At 41.9% G+C, this 26,265-nt stretch overlaps 1 protein-coding gene across 1 annotated transcript; it reads left to right on the forward strand.

The window, feature by feature from the left end:
• The first annotated feature begins 231 nt into the window (after positions 1-231).
• Positions 232-5,088, forward strand: LOC137498965 (uncharacterized). Its single transcript, XM_068226862.1, has 2 exons — positions 232-761; positions 2,499-5,088. Exon 2 carries the CDS (start codon positions 2,568-2,570, stop codon positions 3,975-3,977), a length of 1,410 nt encoding a protein of 469 aa, XP_068082963.1. The 5' UTR covers positions 232-761; positions 2,499-2,567; the 3' UTR covers positions 3,978-5,088.
• Positions 5,089-26,265: the final 21,177 nt, after the last annotated feature.

The raw sequence follows: 26,265 nt of genomic DNA on the forward strand, positions 1-26,265 counted from the left end.
TGGGAAGTGAAGGTAGTAAGTGCTTCAATACATTAAGAGCCCACCTATTTAGAGCTAGAAGGCAAGGGCTCAGAGCACACATCAGGGGACAGCAGTTGATAGTTTCTAACGGAAAATGGGTAAGGCGATGGACAGTGGAGAAGCTACAGGTGATTGACGAAAATCTAAAACGAGAAGAAAATATGTCAACAGACAGGAGGACAGAAGACGTAACAACGCGGGTCAGGGAAGCAAGTAAGGAGCGTATGTCTGGGGTCAGTGTACCGACCAGTCCAGTAAGCAGTGCGGAAGCCGAAATGGGGAGTCAGCAAGTGCCGGCAGAAGTCGACTTACAAGATCAAGGCAGTTTAAATATAAGTAGACAAGTGTCCAATAAAGAACAAGGAACACGCGAGGAATCAAAAAGTAGAGATGTCTTGAATAGAGGGAGAAGTTTAAGCCTAAAAGATTTATGGGGTAAAAAAAATAGGCTTCCAGAAGACAAAGATGACAGACTGCGTGCCAAAGGTCAAAAGAAAATTGGAAACGGAACAGATGAGGAAAGAGCCATAATAACAAGAAGTAAAAATAAGGGAGATAATCGAGAGGGACGGGAGGGGAAGTCATAGCTAGACTGGAAGGTAGGATTTATAAATATTGAAGGGCTATTAAATAAACTGGGTAATGAGGCAATTATTAAAACGATAGAAAGTTTTGACATTGTGGCCCTATTAGAGACCTGGCTTGAGTTTGGGAAAGAGATAAAATGGAAAGGGTACGAGGTAAAGTATAAATCTAGGAGAAGAAAGAGCAACAAAGGGAGAGTTCCGGGAGGAATAGCGCTATTAATAAAAGAAGAGATTAGCGAGTTAGTAGAAGTGGTTGATAATCAGATGGAAGAAGTAATTTGGGTCAGGTTTAGCAGAGGGAAGGAAAGGAAGATATGTATGGCCTTTGCTTATTGCCACCCACAGAACTCTGCCTACGCGAACGAAAATTTCTATGAGGAATTAGTTATAGAAGTGAATACCATAAGAGGGAAATTTGATGAAGATGGATTGTTGTTATTCGGGGATTGGAATGCCAGGATAGGAGAATTGTGCCCTGTCTACAGTAAAGAAGACGAGATGACGATGAGGGTAAGAAGGCAAAGTGCAGACAAAGAAAGGAATGGGTATGGATCGAAACTATTGGAGCTATGTGCGACAGGCCAATTTTATATTTTGAATGGCTGGTGGGAAGGAGATCGAAGGGGTAAGCTAACCTTCATTACGGAACAGGGGGGGAGTGTGATTGATTTAATATTGTGCACAGAGGACATGTTAGAGTATATCAAAATGATACAGATTGGAGACTGGGCCGAGTCCCATCATGCCCCAGTATGGGTAATGTTAGAAAGAAGCGAGGGGAAAATAGAGGATGAGGAGGAGGCAAAGGGATGCATGGGGAAGGGCATTAGTCTCACTAAGTACAGGTGGACGGAAAAAACATCACAGGAGTTAAATGCCCTTTTAGAAAAGGAGCTGGATATAATTAGGATTGGATGGGAAGAGGCACTGAGAGAAGGTAAGACTGATAAAGCGCTTGAATTAATCGAATACCCAATTAAAAGAGTGGCAAAGGTGAATAGAGTCCCTAAAAGAGCGAAGTACAATGAAGAGTGCTGGTACAACAATGAATGTAAAGAAAAAAGAAAAGCAGTAATAGTGGCACTAAAAGAGTTTAGAAAGAAGGGAGGGTGCCAAGAAAGAATAGCGTTCTGCAACCTAAGAAAAGAATATAAATTAAGAATTGCAGATAGAAAAAGAATATGGATGAAAGAGCAAACAGAGCTAATAAACAAGGAATGTAAAATGAATCAAGTGGAAAGAGTATGGGACAGAATTAATAAAATCAACAAAGGAGGGAAAAAGGTTAGCAAACCGAATATAGCGGATGAGCTATGGTTAGATTATTTTCGGGAGCTGCTAGGTGGTGAAGATAAATGGGAAAAGGTAGATATGGAAATGGCAGGAGGACAAAATCAAGAGGTACGCATCCAGGAACTGGATAAAGAGATCTCGAGGGAAGAAGTGATGAGGGTACTGAGTAATCTTAAGAGTAAATCAGCAGGAGGATGTAATGGAATAAATAACGTCTTTTGGAAGGAAATAGGTAAGCACGTTCAGATAGTAGATGGTATAGTTAAACTTTTTAACAAGATTTTCGAAGGAGGGAACTACCCAAAAGAATGGGAAGTTGGTGTAGTATGTCCTATTTACAAAAAGAAAGGACACAGAAATCTACCAAAAAACTATAGAGGAATTACACTGCTAGACTCGTTGAGTAAGGTGTACACAGGGATACTAGCGAATAGGCTAAGCGACTGGGCGGAGAGTCAGTCGATATTGTCAGTCTACCAAGGGGGATTTAGGAGACGTCGCAGAACAACAGATAGCATAATGACTGTCAAGATGATCATAGAAAAATATCTGGATAGAAAAGGGGGGAAAGTGTACATAGCTGCAATAGACTTTGAGAAAGCATTTGATACGGTTAGTAGAAGAGCTTTATTGGAAAAATTAGGGAACGTAGGGGTATCTAGGAAAATGATCTTAGCGATTGAAGCTATATATAGGAAGGTATATTGTAGGGTTAGATTGGAGGGCAATCGGTTGAGCGAACTAATAGAGTGTAAGGTAGGTCTGAAACAGGGCTGTAAATTATCGCCCATACTATTTCTCCTGTTCATTAATGACATCCTCCAGGGCCACGGTAGAGATAGCTGGGCGGTGCCAGCGGTAAATGGGCTTGAGATACCAGGCTTAATATTTGCAGATGATGTGATCCTACTTGCCCTGACAGGGGGAGGCTTACAGAAAAGCCTCAACATGGTTGAGGATTTTGCAAGGAAATGGTCCCTGAAAATCAATGGAAGTAAGTCGAAGGTGTTGGTGGTAAGTAAAACTAAGAGAAGGAAGAATGAAAGGATATGGGCGGTACAGGGAGAGAAGGTTGAGGAGGTAAGCAAACTAGAATATCTTGGGGTAATTTTAAACAGGAAAGGAGACTGGAACGACCAAGTGAGGGCAGCGAAGTGGAAAGGAACCGCAGCACTTTCGGTGGTCAACATCCTAGAGTCAAAATTCCCTGGTGTAAATTACAGTCTGCAGAGAATGGTTTTGAAAACGCTGGTGCTGGGCAGAGCTCTGTACGGGGTGGAGCTATGGGGTTTAGAGGACAAAAAAGACATGTTGAAACAGATTATATCCAGGTTCAGTAAAATAATAATGCAATTACCACAATGCACGGCCAATGCCGGAGCACTACTTATGTGTGGGGAGTGTATTGAAGCTGATTGTGTGAAAAGAGTACTAAAATATTGGATGAGACTTAAACTAGGAGAAGGGGGTGCTGTTCTACAAGCAGCATATATCCAACAGTTGAAACATATGTATAAGGGATGTTGGTTGACGAGAGTTAAAGAGTATCTGAATAGGATTGGTATGGGGTATATCTGGAAGACAGTCTGGCACGGGAAAGAGAGCGGTAGACTGAGTGAGATAGTAGAGAGAGTTAAAGACATCCAAAGACAGCGCTTGATAGAGGAAGGTATGGAGAAGTGCTCCCTTAGCCTGTATTATGAAATCGCCAAAATTACAAGAATAAGCATCACCAAGGTAAACAGAGCAGAGAGAAGAGGAATGGTATGGTGGTTATTGGGGTTGCATAAAAATAGGGGATGGATAAGAAGAGCGGACAAGTCACGGTGTATATTATGTGAAAAAGTAGCAAATGATCTGCACTTGGTGAAAGAATGTGTGGCTCTAGATAAAGTGAGAAACAAACTGTTGAATCAAGAAGAACAAACCATAATTAAGCAGGGGGATGATCATAAAATTATTAGTTGGGTAGTGAAAGAATGGTTAAGAGCTGGTAATTTAAATAAATTCTTATGTGCGGCGAAAAAATTATGTGTGAGTAAAATAGAAGGAGGATCGGGTCAATGCTGCTCTTAGGGTTTAGGAGTCTTAGAGTTAGAAGTAGTTAGTATATGACTTAACGATCTACCATGTATGTGCAACAAAATGGATCATGGATAAGTGTTGCTGACAATAATGATGAGGGAAGATATGTACCCCTATAGAGTGCAGTTAGGTTTTATTCTTAATATACATTCCTATGTATAGTGGATTATATGTAAACCAGGAGTCATATTGAGTAGGAGATAGTAGGAAGAATAGCATTAGTTAATAATTAGAGGTACTAAGATAGAATTAGGAATGAGGGGAAAGGGGACTCAGGATATAACCGTTAAAAAAGGGTGGGACGGGCCCACCCGAAAGATGTAAGTGCCAACTTAGTAGACTTAGACTGGGCGTGGTACCCTGCATGGAGACTGGTATCCCGCTCGTGCGGGGGGCCACCAAGTATGTTGGAAGAGTATAGGGAAGTAGGGTTGGCCCTCACATGTGGACTGGTCATCCGCCAATGTGGGGGTCCACCCAGTAGTTTTAGTCGGTAGGAAAGAGAGCGGCTTCAGCTTTACGGGGCAGGCCGCGATGGAATGGTGAGAGGGACACACGGTCATCTGGTAAGTTGTGGGGGTCCTTATTAGGGCCTAGTAGATAGGGCCGGTCGTGTCATCATCGGGAGGGCGGCTTCTTCTCACCAGGGGTGATGACACGGCCGGACAGTAGGGGTAGATGCTTAATTTTGGATCTTGTTTTACCTTAGATTAGTTTTTATGGTTATAGGGTTGGCACTTTCATGTGGTATGGTCATCCGCCCATGTAAGAGGCCATCAGTAGATTTAGTTGGTATAGTTATGCTTATACTGTTTTTCCTTTTGTTCATTTTATTGGTTTCTTTTGTTAATAGTAGGGGCAAATTAGTAGAATTAGTCTAGGGTGGTGACTCACATGGAGACTGGTATACCGCTCGTGTGAGGGACCACCAACTTAGTTGACAGGATTGCAGGGTTGACCCTTACATGTGGACTGGTCATCCGCCCATGTAGGGGATAGCTCAGTAGACTAGTTGGTGTGCTTATAGAACTGTTTTAATTGTTTAGTTTAGTTTATTTTATGGTTCTTTCTGTTTCTGGTATTATAGTACGGTGAACATGTATCGGGGCGAACAGCCTGTAATGTTCAATGTTCAATAAATAAATCTATTAATTCAGTAGACTTACCCCCCCACCATGGCACTACAGCTCTTGAAGGGCCTTGACCTACCAAGCGACCGCTGCTTAACCCGAAGGCCTGCAGATTACGAGGTGCCGTGTGTGCCTCTCGGCCGCTATTCTTGTATTTTTTTAAGACCGGGGCCGCTATCTCACAGTCAGATAGCTCCTCAAATCAAATCAAATCTAATCACGTTGGTGTAGGTTGAGTGGACCTCGCACCAGCCCTCAGGTCCAGGTAAAAATTCCTGACCTGGCCGGGAATCGAACCCGGGGCCTCCGGGTAAGAGGCACGTACGCTGCCCCTACACCACGGGGCCGGCAGACTTACTATTACCGTATTTAAATTACCTACATATTTCATCTTTCTCTGCCACTTTCTCCACCCACACTCCGGTGCGAACACGGCTACAATCTGTGTCACATATATATTTTCCCTATCTTATTCTAACTACCCGTCAGAACAGAGCAGATACATCACCACCATTACGGCTGCTAGACAGTCATTCAGGGTCCGTAGATGCAGAGTGGGTTGTTGTCCCATAAGCTCTGTACTCTGACTGGCCAACCGAGCAGAGGAAAGTTGGTCACGGCTCTGCCGTGGCTCTACGCCTCTGCATTCGGGAGACGGGCCTGGGGCACAGTGCCGGACTTCACGCCTGGTCCCACCCGTCGGCTGTCCTGAGAATGGTTTTCCGTGGTTTTCCATCCTCCTGCACTAAGGCGAATGCCGGGACAGTTCGGAGTATAGGCCACGGCCGCCTACCCTCTCACCTTCTCCGCAAATCTCCTTCACAGTAACAAATCTTCCGGCCTGAGAGACGGCGTCACCGTCTAAGAGGCCCACCTCCCCCTTCAGGGAAGGGTTGAAAACGTTTAGTAGTAGTAGTAGTAGTAGTAGTTATTCAGTTGTACTGTCCCAGTTGTACAATTAAGAAACTGGGGGTGGAGGTGGGGATAGGGTTGGTAATGGTGGTGATCAAATTTTGAAATGTATAGTATTATCCGATTTCTGCATGTGAAGGCATCTCAACACCTGAAGAAATCGTAGAGTAAGACCTGACAGTGAGTTGCAATGAACAGGTTTCCCATTTATGCACGATAACACCACGCTGCTATCAGCCAATTCTACACGTCAGTTATTATATAGAGCACAATCTTTGGATGGTACAACTGATACCCAATATCATTGTAAAATTAAAGAAGCATCTACGTTTAAAAGGATTGGAACCACACTGAAGTTACTAAGGTTGGCATGTCTTGATGTCAGGTGTTTGATCTATATTATTTGTACCGGGTGAGTTGGCCGTGTGCTTAGGGGCGCGCAGCTGTGAGCTTGCGTCCGGGAGGTAGTGGATTCGAGCCCCACTCTCGGCGGCCCTGAAGATGGTTTTCCATAGTTTTCCATTTTCACACCAGGAAAATGCTGGGGCTGTACCTTAATTAAGGCCACGGCCGATTCCTTCCCTACCGAGCTCGATAGCTGCAGTCGCTTAAGTGCGACCAGTATCCAGTATTCGGGAGATAGTGGGTTCGAACCCCACTGTCGGCAGCCCTGAAGATGGTTTTCCGTGGTTTCCCATTTTCACACCAGGCAAATGCTGAGGCTGTACCTATATTAAGGCCACGGCCGCTTCCTTCCCATTCCTAGGCCTTTCCTCTCCCAGCGTCGCCATAAGACGTAGGCCTAAAGCAAATAGCAAAAAAAAAAAAAAATATATATATCCTTCCCTCTCCTAGGCTTTTCCTATCCCATCGTCGTCATAAGACCTATGTATGTCGGTGCGACGTAAATCAAATTGAAAAAATGTATATTATTTCTATGCCGAGAGAGGTGTCTTAATATACCGTTAAAATAAAAGGGCAATGTGTAAAAAGAAAATGAGCAAGACCCAAGTTCATGCTACGTATGTATTATACGTGTATTTATAAGTAGGAACTATTTACGCAATTCGAAGTCCTGTTACTTTGTTTACTGAATCACCCTCATATTAGACTATATGTGTCTGTAGCGTGTTGTGTGCAAATGAGAAATTAGCTATGAATGATTTTTCGTCTTCGAATTTGGTTCTATATTCTGCCTGCTTTATTGTCCGTATGTTCATCTCCCTTCGGCAACGACAGCAAGTGTTGCAGGTCGCTCCAAATAACGCAGTTTACTTTGCATTTTCGAAATTACTTTACCCTCTTCCTCTCCTTCAATGTTTTTATGAAGTTTATTGGAATATCATACTGAGCCCCCTGTTCTAATTTGAAATATTCGAATTTTTTACCGACGATATTTTGAAATGAAGAAATATTTCCAAAATTCTTGTACATATACATTTTCATGAATGTATGTTTAATACCTCAGAGAAAGTCTTTTGAAACAATAATAAATTGTTTTTTTTTTACATACACGGAAAAGAATAACAGCGTTCAAAGCACAAAAATGTGACCGGGCCAGGAATGGAATGAATGAAGCCCCCATCTAGCGGCGCGGATAGGGATAGTGCCGGCTGCCGAAGCCTGTCACATTTCCCTGGACAACCCTAATATTTTGATATATTCATATACTGTCCGTGTTAGTAAAATAAGACTTTTAAAGAGTGGAATTCTGCTCGTCTTGTAAAAATCTCATTCTCAATATGAAGTATTTTATGTAACTTTATCATAGATCTATCGGTATACTGTACTTCTTCAGTGTATACACGAGGTCATTTTACGCCATCACCAGCTTACTGCTCCGTCACGCACCTAGTTTTCAGCAATTAATTATGACACTACTGTTGCTATTTTTGCTAGTTGCTTTACGTCGCACCGACACAGATAGGTCTTATGGCGACGATGGGACGGGAAAGGGCAAGTAGTGGGAAAGAAGCGGCCGTGGCCTTAATTAAGGTACAGCCCCAGAATTTGCCTGGTGTGCAAATGGGAAACCACGGAAAACCATCTTTAGGATTGACAACAGTGGGGTTCGACCCCACTATCTCTCGAATACTGAATACTAGCCGCACTTAAGCGACTGCAGCTCTTGAGTTCGTTTGAAGGAAATTCGCGTACCCTACGTAAAATCCATCGACAGAAGTACACATGACGGAAACGATCAGCAGAAATCAAGTACTGGACTCCTGTGTAGTAGTATTGGTAAAGACTATCTTCTTAGACGATCGCATGTTCTGTACATTGGTCGAGACCACCACGTCTAGTTGAGTTGTTGGTTCTCTACGAGAAATATTCTATACTAAAGCCCAGGATCTACCTAAACCGTACTGTACTCCATCTGCTAACAGTGCTGGCACGTCTATCAAGTGGCGCCTGGATGAAGTCGTCCAGGATATGCTACTGCGTAATTCCTGGTAGCAGTGGAAGAGTAATTAATGTTTGTTATAAGAATTAAGTATATATCTCAGAAGTTTGCTTGTTGTGTCTAATTGCATATTACTTTTAATATACTACGTCTAGCAGGTCAATGCATTTGTCTCAAAACTGCTCGTTAGTCCGCTGTATGGGACATTCTTATTTCAGTGTATGTGTGCCAAAGAATACTTTTACCGTGTTCGTATACAATATAGCTACCTTGTCGAAATATGTCCTACGAACAGAGCATTTCTTTGAAAATTTATTTAAAACATCAATTGTAGAATGGCAAACAAATGCACTCCTGGTTACGAAAACCAGCCAATATGGTGGGAGATGTTGCGCTGACAACGTGGCACCCCAATACCTGCAGGCCATCTGGCTGGGGGGCAGTCTTGACAAGTCAGGGTCGCTGATGGGTTCTTGAGTGCCCCCTGTTGCTTTTAAATGAGTGCAAAAGCAAAGCAAAGTCACCTCCGTACAGGCCATGAAGGCCCTTGGAGGAGTGGAAGGTAAAGGCTTCCACCATTGTTAAGCTCGACACGTGATGGGGTAGAGTGGTTAGCTCTATGCCCGGCCGCCTTTGCCCCCAGGAATTAACCTAGTACTCAATTTTGGTGTAGACTGAGTGAACCTCAGGGCCATATGCATCTCCGGAAGTGGATATCTCGTTTCTTAAATTTTACGACTTCCTGACGGGGATTCGAACCCACATCCTTCCGGCCGAACCGAGCACGCCTTTACCGCCTCGGTTAAATGAGTGCACACTCGCATGTAATTGTTCTACCAATAGAGAGGCGTTGGAAATTGTATATTCTAATTTATGACTTGTAGGATCAGTTGGTTCAGTCGTATCTCATTTGACTGCTAGGAAATCCGCGATATAGAGGATTAGTACCTGCCTTAGAGGTGTTTCTAATGACTTCATCTATAATATCCAAATGACCGAATGCGTCTGCGTTTTACTTCTTGTGCAGGAACAAGGATGATTTAATGCATAAGATAAACGACTCCTCATGGAGTAAATTTACGCAACTCACGCAAACACGAATAATACAGAGTAACCCATCATCCCCTTATCATCGAGTTTTACGCAACCTTTACTTAATAGACAATCTGAAAACATCAATCCCTGTTTGATAAATTGGACTAGTACAACGATATGTGTCCGCCTCTGTGGTGTAATGGTTAGTGTGATTAGTTGCCACCCCCGGAGGCCCGGGTTCGATTCCCGGCTCTGCCACGAAATTTGAAAAGTGGCACGAGGGCTGGAACGGGGTCCACTCAGCCTCGGGAGGTCAACTGAGTAGAGGTGGGTTCGATTCCCACCTCAGCCATCCTGGAAGTGGTTTTCCGTGGTTTCCCACTTCTCCTCCAGGCAAATAACGGGATGGTACCTAACTTAAGGCCACGGCCGCTTCCTTCCCTCTTCCTTGTCTATCCCTTCCAATCTTCCCATCCCCCGCAAGGCCCCTGTTCAGCACAGCATGTGACGCCGCCTGGGCGAGGTACTGGCATCCTCCCCATTTGTATCCCCCGACCTAGAGTCTGAAACTCCGGGACACTGCCCTTGAGGCGGTAGAGGTGGGATCCCTCGCTGAGTCCGAGGGAAAAACCGACCCTGGAGGGTTAGTGGATTACGAACGAACGAACAACGATATGTTTGAGTTTATGATCGACAATATGGATGGAATCGCTTGTGTCAATGGTAATTCAATGACAGATACTTTAACGAATTCATCAACGATCACAGCTGCGATTAAAACTTACTTTAGGATAGGAAGCATACATCAAGCCTACGTAAAGGTGGGCTACCATTTATGTTCTGAACTTATCGAATGCACTATAGAAGGCAACAAAAGCGCGCACCGTTGTAATACGAGCCCAGGACGTCCCGCGACAAGTTCAAATCCCATGTTGTACCTTTGTATATTATTTCTATTACTGTGATTACTGTACGGGGGCAATCCCGCTTATTTCCAGGGAATGAATTTTTATTTGGGTCTGAAAAGGTCCGTTTGCGGCGGGTGTTACGTATCGCCGTTGTTGTGAAATTGTACATCCGAAAAGAGGAATGTTGCTAGAAAGGCTACATCATTGGCCACTTTGTATAAATAATGTCCATTGGTAAAATGGTTCCGGAGTGTCGAAGTCAGATAGTGGAGATACCGATAACAGCCAGTTGTCTGTAGTACGGGTGAAATTTCTTGGACCGAGCTCGATAGCTGCAGTCGCTTAAGTGCGGCCAGTATCCAGTATTCGGGAGTTAGTAGGCTCAAACCCCACTGTCGGCAGCCCTGAAGATGGTTTTCCGTGGTTACCCATTTTCACACCAGGCAAATGCTGGGGCTGTACCTTAATTAAGGCCACGGCCGCTTCCTTCCCACTCCTAGATCTTTCCAGCCCCATCGTCGTCGCCGTAAGACCTATCTGTGTCGGTGCGACGTAAAGCAACTAGCAAAAAAAAAAAAAAAAAAAAATATTGGTATGCAATACCCCTATAATATAACAGGCGACCGAATGATGCTAGTCTGTTGTACAAGTGCCTGTGAACCAGTAAGGGTGATGTTCCAGACGGCGTGTAGAACAACATCTCCATTTTCATCCCCCTGTGGATGGGCGCGGTAGACTAACATCCACGATATCCCTTGACTGCTATAATAGGCGTCTAAAAGGGGCCTCTCGAGCGCTTATCTTGGGAGCGTGGTTTCGCGACCACGGGGCTCTTAGCTAGCATGGCCTTGTTAACACTTACTTCACTCTTCACTTTCATCTATCCTCTCGCACCCTTTGGTTAACTCAAGTTCTATTCCGACCCCGACGGTATTAGGTTTCCAGGTCTAGGAAGTCTTTCATTTTGTGGCTCTTGTCTTTATTTTACCAATACCTTCATTATTCGAAGTATCGGACCTCTTCCATTTTTCCTCCGATTAGTCTTAAGAGACGATGGTTGCCCAGTTGTACTTCCTCTTAGAACAATAATCACCACCACTACTTTTCATTATCATCAGGCGTTATAGGAGCATGTCTACTAAAAGGTTCGGATCCAAGAACCCCAGCTGCAAAAAAAAACGTCGTTCAAGGCTCCGGAACGAATCGGCTGTCGGTTTCCTTCCGTCAGAAAATTGCTTGTCATACAGACGACTTCTGTCATGTTTCTTCATAGATGAATAGCATATCAGCGTATTTGCCACTGGAATATATTGGGAGTGAAGATTATCAATAAAATATTTTTATCTGACTCTGCAAAAGATCTGGAGGAGTTGCTGAATGGTATGGACAGAGTCTTGGGGAAGGAGTACAAGATGAAAATAAATAAGTCCAAAACAAAAATAATGGAGTGCAGTCGAACAAAGTCAGGTGATGCAGGAAATAATACATTAGGAAATGAAGTTTTAAAGGAAGTAGATGCCTATCGTTACTTCGGTCGTAAAATAACTAACGATGGCAGAAGTAAGGAGGACATAAAATGCAGACTAGCACAAGCAAAGAAGAGCTTTCTTAAGAAAATAAATTTGCTCACCTCGAACATTGATATAGTTATTAGAAATATCTTTCTGAAGACTTCAGTCTGGAGCGTGGCATTGTATGGAAGTGAATCATGGACGATAACTAGCTCAGAAAGAAAGAGAACAGAATCTTTTAAAATGTGGTGTTACAGAAGAATGCTGAAGGTGAGATAGGTAGATGGAATCACGAATGAAGGGATACTGAATCGAATTGGTGAGAGGAGATCGATTTGGCTAAATTTGACGAGAAGAAGAGATAGAATGATAGGACACATCTTAAGACACTCAGGACTTGTACAGCTGGTTTTTGAAGGAAGTGTAAGTGGTTTAGAACAGTAGGGGTAGACCAAAGTACGAATATGACAAGCAGATTGGAGCACATGTAGGATGTAGTAGTTATGTAGAAATAAAAAGGTTAGCACAGGATAGGGTATTATGGAGAGCTGTATCGAACCAGTCTATGGACTGTTGACTTAAACAACAACATGTTTACACTCAAGAGACGAGTGAATGAACAAGTTTTGTGTTGTGACCTTTCATACAGGTCCGGAGTTTAGGCAGCATTCATTTTTAATAAAACATTTTATTATTGCTTCGAAAGAGATACTACAGCGTCCATAGGGAAAATGACCTTCAAGAATATCTGTTTAGAGTAGGATTACAATCATGGACCGATTTCCAAATCTCAAAGATGACTGGTAACTTATCTTTTCGTCTACAATTACGACATACTCTTTGCTCGCAGGAAACGCCGTTCTAACGCATGTCCCTTCCTCCACGACATTTAACTCCCATGTCATATCTCTGATTCATTTTTGGCAGCGTTAATTTAGCATTTTGCCACAGAAAATCATTTCGCACAAACCAATAACCAGTTGGTGTTAGCGGTACATGATTTAAAAACGCGTAAAAAAGAACATAGGACTATCTGTGGAATGGTCCTGCCATCGTGGCACGAAGATTGCATTTATAGTGGTTTTTCCCGTGCATTTCTGCCTCGTTTTACATGTGAGTAGCCAGCAAAGCAATATCGACCTTCAGGACTATCATTGTCAGGTAGGTCTCATATCGTCATGTATAATAAGAAACTGGTGGACTACAGTTGCGACTGTGATGACTTCCGTATCACGTATCAACGTGCTCGTCACTGGTATACATCGCGGGTGTAGATTTGTAGTATAAGTTAGGTTCCGTTCCAAGAGATGAATGAATGAACAAGTTTTGTGTTTGACTTTCTTTAATGTTAATATTATTTGCTTTACGTCCCACTAACTTCTTTTACGGTTTTCGGAGACGCCGAGGTGCCGGAATTTAGTCCCGCAGGAGTTCTTTTACGTGCCAGTAAATCTACCGACACGAGGCTGACGTATTTGAGCACCTTCAAATACCACCGGACTAAGCCAGGATCGAACCTGCCAAGTTGGGGTCAGAGGACCAGCGCCTCAACCGTCTGAGCCACTCAGCCCGGCTGACTTTCTTTTTCACAAATCTGGAGTTCAGGCAGCATACATGCTTTGAGAGTAGGTGTAGAGGACTAGCCCACTGCGACCTGGGTTGTTGAGTAATTCCATTTTCGGGCATGAACTGAAATTCAGGTTTGGTTTTGTCAAGTCTGAAAAATTATAGAAAAGTCTGGAAATTTCAAAAAGCGGGATATGGTGCTGACAGTATTATCATCACTGATGGGTGAAATTTAGCCTGTAACGTTTGGCTTACTTTCACCATCGGTAGGGCGTTTAATATTCAGATCTATGAACAAGTTGAATTTATTAATGAAATCAGAACCTAAAATTCTTTTAATGCCATAAGTGGGAATCTCAGTATTGTTTGCTGCAAAAAGTTTATAATCAATGTTTACATGCTAATCTCTGGCAGTAGCAGGAATAATAGACCTATCCGCTCCACTATTAACGAAAAATCGCATTTTGGTATTCCTATCGATCAGAAATAATCAAGATTTGCAACAACTTACAATCTCAGCAGTGGAATTTACTGCTACTTCGATTGCTGGTTCCCGTTTTCCGTCGATTTCCATGCGCAAGGAGATCGACATTTTTCAGGACAACAGTTATTTCCAAATCTAAAATGGGAAAAGCAATATTTACCTTGCGGGTTTTACCGCCCCTTGGATCTGCTTCTACTACGTCGACAATTTCGACTTGAGCTATGTAATCTTGACCTCATTTTCATTTCATCTAGACATTGATCCAGTGAAGCAAATTGAGCAGTTCATTTGGAAGCTAGCCCAATGACATATTGGTCTAGTCCCAGTGAACTAACATTTGCTCATCTTGATCTTTAACCTGAAAAATTTCACGAATCGGATTTATTCCTATAATATTATCGGCTATAACTGCAAGTTTTTCTAGGATTTTGTCACTTACTACAACTGAATCCCGCACTTACAGAACCAAAGATATTTTAGGAATTTATCTGAATCGTCTACACCAGATAGGGGATGCATCTTTCGCCACAGCTGACTAGGCTTCATTTCTCCCAATTCAATACCAAAAGTCCGGCTCCATGACTAAATGGTTAGCGTGCTGGCCTTTGATTACAGGGGCCCCGGGTTTGATTCCCGGTAGGTTTGGAAATTTTAACCACCATTAGTTAATTTCGATGGCATGGCGGCTGGGTGTATGTGTCGTCTTCATCATTATTTCATCCTCATCACGACGCGGAGGTCGCCTACGGGAGTCAAATCGAAAGACCTGTACCTGGCGAGCCGAACTTCTCCTCAGACATTCGCGGCACTAAAAGCCATACACCATTTCATTTTTTACTAGTCAAAAGTTTCTTACGTTGTCGGTCGTCACTTTCTTTAAAATAGCCAAAAGTCGAGTTTTAGCAGTCGTGTATTTGTTAGCCGCGGTCTCACTAAGAATGAAGTCCCATATATTTTCAAGATACCTTGGTTTGAGGTGAGAAACCAAATAATTGAACTTACACTTTCACTCTTAACCTTCCATATCCTGAATTAAGCTTCCACTTAGATAAACCATATTTCGGACTTTTTCACCCAGAAAGGAGGTAATTTAATGCTTACCACGTGGGTGGCATTGTCCGCAGCTGCATCCATGTCCTGGGATATTTTATCGGTAGAGTTGCCATCCGGTGTAAGCATCTTGTCTATTTTAAGGCACCGATACGGTGACACTCTGGTAAACACGGTTTATTCGAGATGACACGAATGCAGACTATCACGTCGGCTTCTCAATCACGTCGGGGTCACCAAAATATTGTAAGGATGTTACAAATTAATAACACAACCGCCAATTATAACAGTTACGAACTTACACTTCATTAAAATACTAGAAATATAGCCGTGCTTCGCTACGGTTTTAAACAAAAAGTTATTACTATACCTCGGATTTTTAAGTGGTAATAGTTTAGAATGCAAAGTAATTTGGTTTGTAGGAAGTGTCATGCAACCCGTTGTACCATAATGTAGGAAGAGTAGAATAAATTCAAGGAGTTCTATAGGCTGTACCCCTAATATCTATGCAAATCTCATAGCATAACCGTTCTACAGTGTAGGGTATACTTATTACTGGCTTAAGTAAGTTTGCATTCTAACCTATCAGTACCCAATAATCCGGACTCTAGACATTACGTATTTTAAGTTTTACAATTTGGAGAGTCTACTGTCAATTAAGCCTGTAAAATACGCCCTCAGTTCGTACGCCAAACCGTTTTGGGGTAATGATTATTTATTTACTGATCTAACACTCATTTGAACCCCATACGGAAGAATTTGAATGTTTAAAACCCTATCTTATTTAACATCTAGGATTTAAAAGCGACCAACCTGCGAAATTTTAATTTTGTACGTCCAACAGTAAAAGAGGAATGAATTATTTTAAAGGGGCGAATGTTTTAAAATATTTATTAATATCTAGGATATAGAAGACCACCCTTCATAAAAAAAAAAAATTAAGTTCGTGTCTGAAACGGTTTCGGAAGAATGAATATGATGTTTTTGAGAATCCACTACCATCTAAACCCCTTAAAATATTTTGAAGTAGGCCCTATACGATATTTTATACCTAGGACATAGAAGACCCTTCTCGTAAAATTACAACTTTGTTCGTCTAACGGTTTTGGAGGGATGAATAATTTCGTTTACGGAGCTAACCTCATTTAACACTAGGGGATGGAACGTTAAAAAAATACTTCCTATTTCACACGTAAGTTTAAGATATACACTGCTATTTGGAATTTTGTCTTCGTACGTTAAACCGTTTCGGAGGAAGGAAATAATATATTTTTTTTCGGATCTTAACCCCCATTTAACCCTCTGAGCGGTTAAATTTGTTTCAAACCTTCTGTTATTTAACACCTAGGATATCATTTCAAATTTTAATTTAATAATTCAAACGGTTTTATATAGATACATATTTATGTCACCATTCCCCACCCCCCAGTCAAAACCCCCTTAGGTTGTGTTTTTTAAGTCCACTTCTTATTTGTATCCTCATAAAAATTCAACTCTTTTTACACCCTCTTAAGTTGATTCCAACCCCCTGCACCGCCACAAAATACGTGTGTCTTTATTTTTGATACAAGAGATTCCAAATACCTTTATTCTCGTCTGCAACATTCTTTGTTTTCGAGATATAAGTATGCTCAAGCAAAGTCTTCAATTCATTTTTTCAATTCGTTTATCCCCTCCCCCCCCCCATTAACTGGATTTTCCGAAAACAAAAGAATACATATTTTATTTGTAAAGGAGATTCCAAATACAAATTTTCATGCCTGTAACATCTTCAGTGTATCCTCATAAAAATAATTCAACCAATCTTTCAGTCCTTTTAACAAACCCCACCCCTTAAATGTTTTCTGAAACAAAAAATACATGTTACTTTATTTTTTAGAAAAGATTAAAATACAAATGTTCATGTCTGTAACATCTTCAGTTTTTGAGATATAAGTATTCTGATGAAAGGTATTCCGCCAAATTTTCACCTTTTTTCACCCTTCTTAAGAGGATTTTCTGAAAACAAAAAAAAATACGTGTATTCTTGCTTTCAAAGGAGATTCCAAATACCAATTTTCACAAATTTTAACGGTTAAGTTTTTGAGATATAGAAGCACTCATTTTAAAAATTCACCCCCATTTTCACCCCCTTAGCGACGGAATATCCAACAATCCTTCTGTAGCGAGCACCTACATTGTAATATAAGTGTGTGCTCAAAATTTAATTTCTTTATGCCCAGTAGTTTTTGCACGGCGATGATGAATCAGACAGTCAGTCAGTCAGTCAGTCAGTCAGTCATTAGAAATTATTACACTAATTTCATTTGAATGTCCTTTTTTTTGCTAGTGGCTTTACGTCGCACCGACACAGATCGGTCTTACGGCGACGATGGAATAGGAATGGCCTGAGAGTGGGAAGGAAGCGGCCGTGGCCTTAATGAAGGTACAGCCCCAGCATTTGCCTGGTGTAAAAATGGGAAACCACGGAAAACCATCTTCAGGGCTGCCGACAGTGGGATTCGAACCCACTATCTCCCGGATGCAAGCTCACAGGCGCGCGCCCCTAACCGCACGGCCAACTCGCCCGGTATTGAATGTCCTTACTAAGGTACGTAACCAGTCTCCCAGATTTTGCTGATCACTGAACATGTTTATTTAATTCAGCATCAAATGTGGCCATCAACTCAGCTATTCCAAAAAAGTTCCCATTATCTGGATTTCCAAGCTCTTATTTATCACCGATCGAAGGAAGCTTCTTTCCACCAATAACAGAATAATAGAAATAAAACTCTATAAGACTAACTTCCATCTTATTTCTTCCTTTTTAATTTTTATCTTACCTTTCAGTTCTTTGAGAGAGCTGTTTCCATTAGCACCTTTGTTCTATATGATTGCGAGACATTTCATGGTTAGAGTGAATCTTCGAGAGTCCTTGTCACTTTCTGTATCCACTTCTCGTGAAAGACCCGCAACTGGAGTTGGATATTTTGCAACAAACGCAATACGCACCATCCTTCTCTTCTGAGTATATAAGTCAATTACACTTTACCTTTTCATCATTCGGAAGCGGACGAAAGCAATGGTGTACACTAAAACAACATTTAGTTTCTCCGTGTGAAGAAAATATACTGTTATTGGCACACACATCTCTAGGACCTTCCTTAACTAATTTAATTGTAAATTTTTTGTCTACTACGTTTGGCTGTTTCCTGGATCGCTTGAATTGAATAATCACTGAACGTATTCTATTGCAATTTTTATAGTCTTTCTCTCGTTCTGTGGAGTTGACATTCAGCTGAAGTATCATTTTCGTTACACAACACTGAGGATGAAGATGATTCTAATACTTTGTTAGTTTCAGAAACTTGCATGTTCAATACCGGAGAAAGGTTTGCACAATAACTCGTGTTGAATTTCTCGCACTGGCTTCCTGTTGTACACTGTTCTTATTTAATACGATAACTGACGGAATTTCGCTACACTCAATTGCTGGAGTTTTTATTACTCTACACTTGTTCGCTGTATTCCCCGTACTCGTATCGCATTATTTATTCACAGGCACCAAAGCCACATTATCATCTTGCGTTGCCTTTACAATATTTTTTAATGCGCCTTTCAGCCTGATGTTTATTTCTTCAACTCCTTCCCTCGCTTTCTCTTCTGAGAACCTGATTAGTATTTTCCAGCCATTTGATATTATGTTATGATAAACCTCGGGGACAGAGCATGGACTTACCCAAATAACACACAATCAACAAACATGCTAAGCAGACAGGAACAGAACTACACGGACCGGAAATTCGTTTTCGATAGATATCGACAACTGAACTAGAATTCCCGTCGTGTGCGACTCTGTTTCGAGATGTTTAGTGATCCGAAAACATTGATAATTCAACTGGAAGGTTAACGGGTGTTAGGGAAGACGGTTTCAGCGGGAAATTCAGCCAGTTTGTGCTAATAACTCTCTTACAGGAGGGTGACGATGGGGCCCCCTTAAGCTCGCCCCCACCCCCTGCAAATGCGGGTGCTGCGGGGCCGATAAACCGGCCCTGCACCTAGGTATATAGCATTGTATCCGAGGAGCGGGTGGCGGAAGACATTTTTGTGCCCATCTAATTACAAACTCTGGAAAACAATTCCTTGAATCTACTGTACGAGAAGATGAAAACTCACATACCATAAATTAGAAACATGTATCATGGGCACTAATATGTTTGTGTATCGGGTTGGGTGGTGGTAATGAGGGGTCTTAAATCTAAGACAGCGGAAGTGGAAGCCTATCACGTCTTGAACATCTTCACAGTGTTCAGTGCTTCATCGATTACAGTACAATAATGGGAGAAAATTTGCCAGCAAGGTGGTTAGCATCTTAATGGAGTACAAGCCCTTTTTAAAGATCGTTCATGATAAGCTACGGAACTAAAAAATTCAAGGGGTTGTCGAAACGTTTAACCAAGGCATCGGTGGTATGATTTCGGTTTGGATGCCATTTAAACAAACTAAGAGCTGAAGTGAGGGGTTACTCTTTATTCAGCCATAAAGAACAGGGCCTTCCATTCTGGAACTAAGAGAACGCCAAACGAAGTCCTCTTTGGTTGGGCCTGAGGATTTCTTCTCTGTCCTAAGATGTGTTACAAACCACACAGAGGGAGAAGGAACTGGAGAAGGTAATAGACATTAAAACATAAGGACAGAACTGCACAGATGATCGAACAGAAAATAAGAAATCCCTTCTCTCTCAAACACCGATCAGACCATAATCCAATGCGAAGGAAACAATAAATTAATTCTGGTGTTCGAATATGGATAGTCGTAAACCTTAAGCTGCTGAAGTAATAGCTGCCGCGTCTACTCAGAAGAAGCCACTGGTACCCATTCATGTCGAGACTGTGGTCGAAAACTTCATTCAATCTGTGGACATGCCCTTAGAGATAGCAAAGATAAATTTACAGAAGGTTACGGGGAAAATTCTTATGCAACCTTAGTTCCAATATGGATAAATCTGCTGAAGGAAGAAAAAGTGTAAATCGAATATCGAACACGAGGCAAAGAAAATGAACCCTGACAAAAGATTTCCGCCTGCCCATCCAGAAGCTACTGTTCGAGTTTCTATTCTTGACTTCGACATGGGAATACATGATTCCCTCGAGGTGCTGGCAGTTGTGATGAAGCCAAATGAATATGGCTTCTCGTGACAGTGAATGAAAGCCTAAAACAGTTTTATTTGAGGTATAGTTCACGGTGTGCCCAAAGGAATCGGCAAGACTTAAGGGCGTCCCGAATCAGCAAATTACACTCCGAACAATCGCCACCTCTCAGTCTACAGTAGGCAGCCAAGGATTCTTTAGATGCATGTGCAAAACCAAGTGCCGAAATATGAAGTACTTTTGTAGGTGCATGTGCAAAACCAAGTGCCGAAATATGAAGTACTTTTGTAGGTTAACTAAAATATAGTGCAATTCTAACTGCCACTCATAGATCCCTTGTTACAAGTAGGATTTTTGACTTTGGTAATTCAGTGTTTTTATGCATCTTATTCTTTAAAAAGTATATTTTGCATAGTCACGTTTTAGTATTTTGAAAACAATTTTGGAAATATTCTGGAATTCTTTGGGGTATCTACACTTTTTAATTATTATTATCAGTCGATTGGAGCCCTGCAAACGAAGCAGACGTGTGTGCGGAGTGCTGAGTGTTGTGGCGTAAGCATAATGGGAATAAGCATAGAACTCTACCGAGCGGTCATCGGCCGATGGAACAATCGAATAAAATATCAGGTATGTGGTTTAAAATGTGATATAAAATACTCTGAAATCGTGCTGGCAGCGTTAGTGATTGCTGCATTATTAGTAATTGGAGGAGTGGAAAGCAACCCTGGGCCACTGAATTGGGAAGATGTAGCTAAGATCAAGGAGGTGATAAAAGAGGGCAGCCAAACAGACACAACGAGGGAGCTCATTATGGCACAGAATAAAGATATTCAGGATATGAAAGACAGCCTTCGGGGTGATATGGCAGGTATAAAAGAATCTCTAGATAAATACAAGGAAGAAATGAAAATTGCTAAGGAACACCGACTGGTATTGGAGCAGTGCACACGGGAGCTGGAGATGTAGGTCCGGAGATCAGTGCTTGCCCAACGTAGCAGATGTCTGGTCATACATGGGATTAAGGACAATAGAAGCGAGGACAAACTGGCGTTACTAGATGCTGTGTTGGAAGTGTTCACACAAGGAGTGAAAGTAAATTGCACGGAATCCGATGTGGACGACGTGCAGAGAATAGGAAGGATCCAAGGGAACAGACCGATTAAAGTACAATTGGTATCTGGAATGAAAACCCACCAAATTCTCCGGAATGCCAGGAATTTAAAAGGGACGGAAGTCTGGATCCAGAGAGACCTGGGAATTGAAGAAAGGAAAGAGATGAAAATCCTACGATTCCACTTGGGGAGAGCAAGAAGGGAGGGCCTTACAGCGTTTATTAGAGGCAAGAGACTATTCATCACAGGCGATGGTTGGAGAAAGAACTACACGCCATCCCATCTGGAAGCCCTGGCGCGAGGAGGAAGTGCGGTACCGGAGCAACACGGAAGAAAGAATGATGACGTGCAGGAAACAGGAGCAGAGCTCGTGTCGCCAAGGTTGCTGACACCTACTGACAGTGAGGGCGTTGCCACTAGTACGGAGAGACGACCTGTAAGTAAATGTTTAACACCTGATGAGGAACCGGGTAATAGCTCGTGTACTACTCCGGTAGCTGAAAAAAGCAGCTGCAGGACAGAGGACGATAAGAAAAAGAAGCAGGGACAGAGCTTGAAGGACTTATGGGCTAAGAAGGGAGTGTTCTCAGATGGAAAAGGTAATAAACGGGAAGGAAAGAAGTTAGGGGAAATTTATAGTTCCCCTCATGGAAGTATAGTACAAATTGATAAAACAATAAACACACGTAGTAAAACAGGTAGTGTCTCAGATAATAGGAAAGTGAAATAACTAGCATTGAAAATTGGTTTTGTAAATATAGAAGGCATATTAAGTAAACTGGGGAATGATGGTGTGTCTGAGCTTGTGGAAAATTTTGAGATATTTGCTTTTTTAGAAACATGGATGCCGGAAGGAAAGATTTTAACATGGAAGGGCTATGTTACGAGAAGTGTAATAAAAAGAAAACAAGGGACTCGAGGGAGAATTCCGGGAGGAATAACACTTCTGATAAAGGAAGAGTTTAGTAGTCAGATAGAAGAATTGCCTAGCGATATGCAAGATGTAATTTGGATCAAACTTAAATTGGAAGGGAGTAAACAGAGAGACATATGCTTAGCCTTTATATATAACCATCCGATGGGGTCACCATATACCAATGTGAACTTTTTTGAGGATTTAATACAGGAGATTAACCTAATGAGAGGTAAATATGAAGAAGCAGGAATCATTATGTTGGGGGATTGGAACGCACGAATTGGAGAGTCAATTCCCGCATATAGTAAAGAAGGAATAGAGCCAATGAGAGGTAGCAGAAACAGTCGGGATAAGGAACGTAATGTATATGGGGATAAACTACTAGAACTATGTACCGTAGAGAATTTATATATTCTAAATGGATGGTGGCGGGGAGATGAAACGGGAAAGTTAACATATATTACAGCGCAGGGAGGTAGTGTAATTGATTTGGTTGTGTGTACGGGAGATATTTTAGAGATGGTAAAGGAAATAGAGATATTAGAATGGGCCGAATCACATCATTCCCCGGTATCTGTTACTCTAGAAGTGTATGAGAAAGAACAGGAGGAACGTAACACTGTAACAGAAAAAGATAATATTAGGATAATTCATGAATCCTCCTCTGCGAACCATGTGACCTTGCCGCGGTGGGGAGGCTTGCGTGTCCCAATGATGCAGATAGCCGAGCCGCAGGTGCAACCATATCGGATGGGTATCTGTTGAGAGACCAGACTAACGAATGGTTCATCGAAAGGGGGGTAGCAGCCTTTCGGTAGTTGCAAGGGCGGCAGTCTAGATGATTGACTGATACGGCCTTGTAATAATACTCAACATGGCTTAGCTGTGTTGATACTGCTACACGGCTGAAAGCAACGGGAAACTACAGCCGTAACCACCTCCCGAGGACATGCAGCTCTCTCTGTATGAAAGATGTACTGATGATGGCTTCTTCCCGGGTAAAATATTCCGGAGGTAAACTAGTCCCCCATTCGGATCTCCGGGTGGGGACTACACGAGAGGGGGCGATCATCAGGAAGATGGATACTGACATTCTGCGAGTCGGAGCGTGGAATGTTAGAAGTTTGAATCGTTGTGGTAGGTTAGAGAATCTGAAAAGGGAGATGGATAGGCTAAAGTTAGATGTAGTTGGTATAAGTGAAGTACGTTGGCAGGAAGAACAGGATTTTTGGTCAGGCGACTACCGAATTATTAACACGAAATCAAACAGGGGTAATGCAGGAGTTGGTTTAATAATGAATAAGAAAATAGGGCAGCGGATAAGCTACTACGACCAGCTTAGTGAAAGAATTATTGTCGCCAAGATAGACACCAAACCAATGCCCACCACAATAGTGCAGGTCTATATGCCTAATAGTTCAGCGGATGATGAAAAAATAGAAAGAATATATGAGGAGATAGAAGATTTAATACAATATGTCAAAGGTGACGAGAATCTAATTGTGATGGGAGACTGGAACGCAGTGGTAGGCCAAGGAAGAGAAGGTAGCACAGTAGGAGAATTTGGATTGGGACAAAGGAACGAAAGAGGAAGTCGGCTGGTTGAATTCTGCACTGACCATAATTTAGTCCTCGCCAATACTTGGTTCAAACACCACAAACGACGGCTGTATACATGGAAGAGACCTGGAGACACTGGAAGGTATCAAATAGACTTCATTATGATTAGGCAGAGATTCAGAAACCAGGTGTTGGATTGCAAAACTTTCCCAGGAGCAGACGTGGACTCTGACCACAACTTGTTGGTCATGAAATGCCATCTGAAGTTGAAGAAATTGAAGAAAGGAAAGAATGCAAAAAGATGGGATCTAGACAAGTTGAAAGAAAAGAGTGTGATGGATCGTTTCAAGGAACATGTTGCACAAGGACTAAATGTAAAGGCCGAAGGAAACACAGTAGAGGAAGAGTGGAGAGTCATGAAAAAGAAGCAGGGACAGAGCTTGAAGGACTTATGGGCTAAGAAGGGAGTGTTCTCAGATGGAAAAGGTAATAAACGGGAAGGAAAGAAGTTAGGGGAAATTTATAGTTTATAGGGCTGCTGAAGAAATGTTAGGAAGGAAGAAAAGATTAACTAAGAATCAGTGGATAACTCAGGAGATACTAGACCTGATTGATGAACGACGAAAATACAGGAATGCTATAAATGAAGAGGGCAGAAAAGAATACAGGCGATTAAAGAATGAAGTGGATAGAAAGTGCAAGGTAGCTAAGGAAGAATGGCTGAAGGAGAAGTGCAAGGATGTCGAAGGCTGTATGGTCCTGGGAAAGGTAGATGCTGCATACAGGAAAATCAAGGAAACCTTTGGAGAAAGGAAATCTAGGTGCATGAATATTAAGAGCTCAGATGGAAAGCCACTTCTAGGGAAAGAAGACAAAGCAGAAAGATGGCAGGAGCATATCCAACAGTTGTATCAAGGTAACGATGTAGATAATTTCGTTCTGGAACATGAAGAGGCTGTTGATGCTGATGAAATGGGAGACCGAATTTTGAGGTCAGAGTTTGACAGAGCTGTGAGTGACCTAAATAGGAACAAGGCACCTGGAATTGATGATATTCCCTCAGAATTACTGACTGCCTTAGGAGAAACCAGCATGGTAAGGTTATTTCATTTACTGTGCAAGATGTATGAGACAGGAGAAGTCCCATCCGATTTTTGGCAGAATGTTGTTATACCTCTTCCCAAGAAAGCCGGTGCTGACAGGTGTGAAAACTACCGCACTATTAGTTTAGTATCTCATGCCTGCAAAATTTTAACACGTATTATTTACAGAAGAATGGAAAAACAAGTTGAAGCTGAGTTGGGGGAAGATCAATTTGGCTTCAGAAGAAATATAGGAACACGTGAAGCAATCCTGACTTTACGTCTGATCTTAGAGGATCGAATCAAGAAAGACAAGCCCACATACATGGCATTCATAGATCTAGAAAAGGCATTCGATAATGTTGATTGGACCAGGCTATTTATGATTCTGAAGATGATAGGGATCAGATACCGAGAACGAAGAATTATCTACAATCTGTATAAAAATCAGTCTGCAGTGATAAGAATCGAGGGCTTTGAAAAAGAAGCAGCAATCCAGAAAGGAGTGAGGCAAGGCTGCAGTTTGTCCCCTCTCCTTTTCAATGTTTACATAGAACAGGCAGTAAAGGAAATCAAAGAGAAATTTGGAAAGGGAATCACAGTCCAAGGAGAGGAAATCAAAACCTTGAGATTTGCCGATGATATTGTTATTTTATCTGAGACTGCAGAAGATCTCGAGAATTTGCTGAATGGTATGGATGAAGTCTTAGGTAAGGAGTACAAGATGAAAATAAATAAGTCCAAAACAAAAGTAATGGAGTGCAGTCGAACGAAGGCAGGTGATGTAGGAAATATTAGATTAGGAAACGAAGTCTTAAAGGAAGTAGATGAATATTGTTACTTGGGTAGTGAAATAACCAACGATGGCAGAAGTAAGGAGGACATAAAATGCAGACTAGCACAAGCAAGGAAGAGCTTTCTTAAGAAAAGAAATTTGCTCACTTCAAACATTGATATCGGAATTAGAAAGATGTTTTTGAAGACTTTTGTGTGGAGCGTGGCATTGTATGGAAGTGAAACATGGACGATAACTAGCTCAGAAAGAAAGAGAATAGAAGCTTTTGAAATGTGGTGTTATAGAAGAATGCTGAAGGTGAGATGGATAGATCGAATCACGAATGAAGAGTTACTGAATCGAATTGGTGAGAGAAGATCGATTTGGCTAAATTTGACGAGAAGAAGAGATAGAATGATAGGACACATCTTAAGACACCCAGGACTTGTTCAGTTGGTTTTTGAAGGAAGTGTAGGTGGCAAGAACGGTAGGGGTAGACCAAGGTATGAATATGACAAACAGATTAGAGCAGATGTAGGATGCAATAGTTACGTAGAAATGAAAAGGTTAGCACAGGATAGGGTGGCATGGAGAGCTGCATCAAACCAGTCTATGGACTGATGACTCAAACAACAACAATTAATGAATACAAGTGGTGCGAGAATACCCCAAAAAGAGTAGAGTCATATTTAAAGGGAGAAG

Source organism: Anabrus simplex, chromosome 1 (genome assembly GCF_040414725.1).
Source record: "Anabrus simplex isolate iqAnaSimp1 chromosome 1, ASM4041472v1, whole genome shotgun sequence".
NCBI classification, from domain to species: Eukaryota; Metazoa; Arthropoda; class Insecta; order Orthoptera; family Tettigoniidae; genus Anabrus; species Anabrus simplex.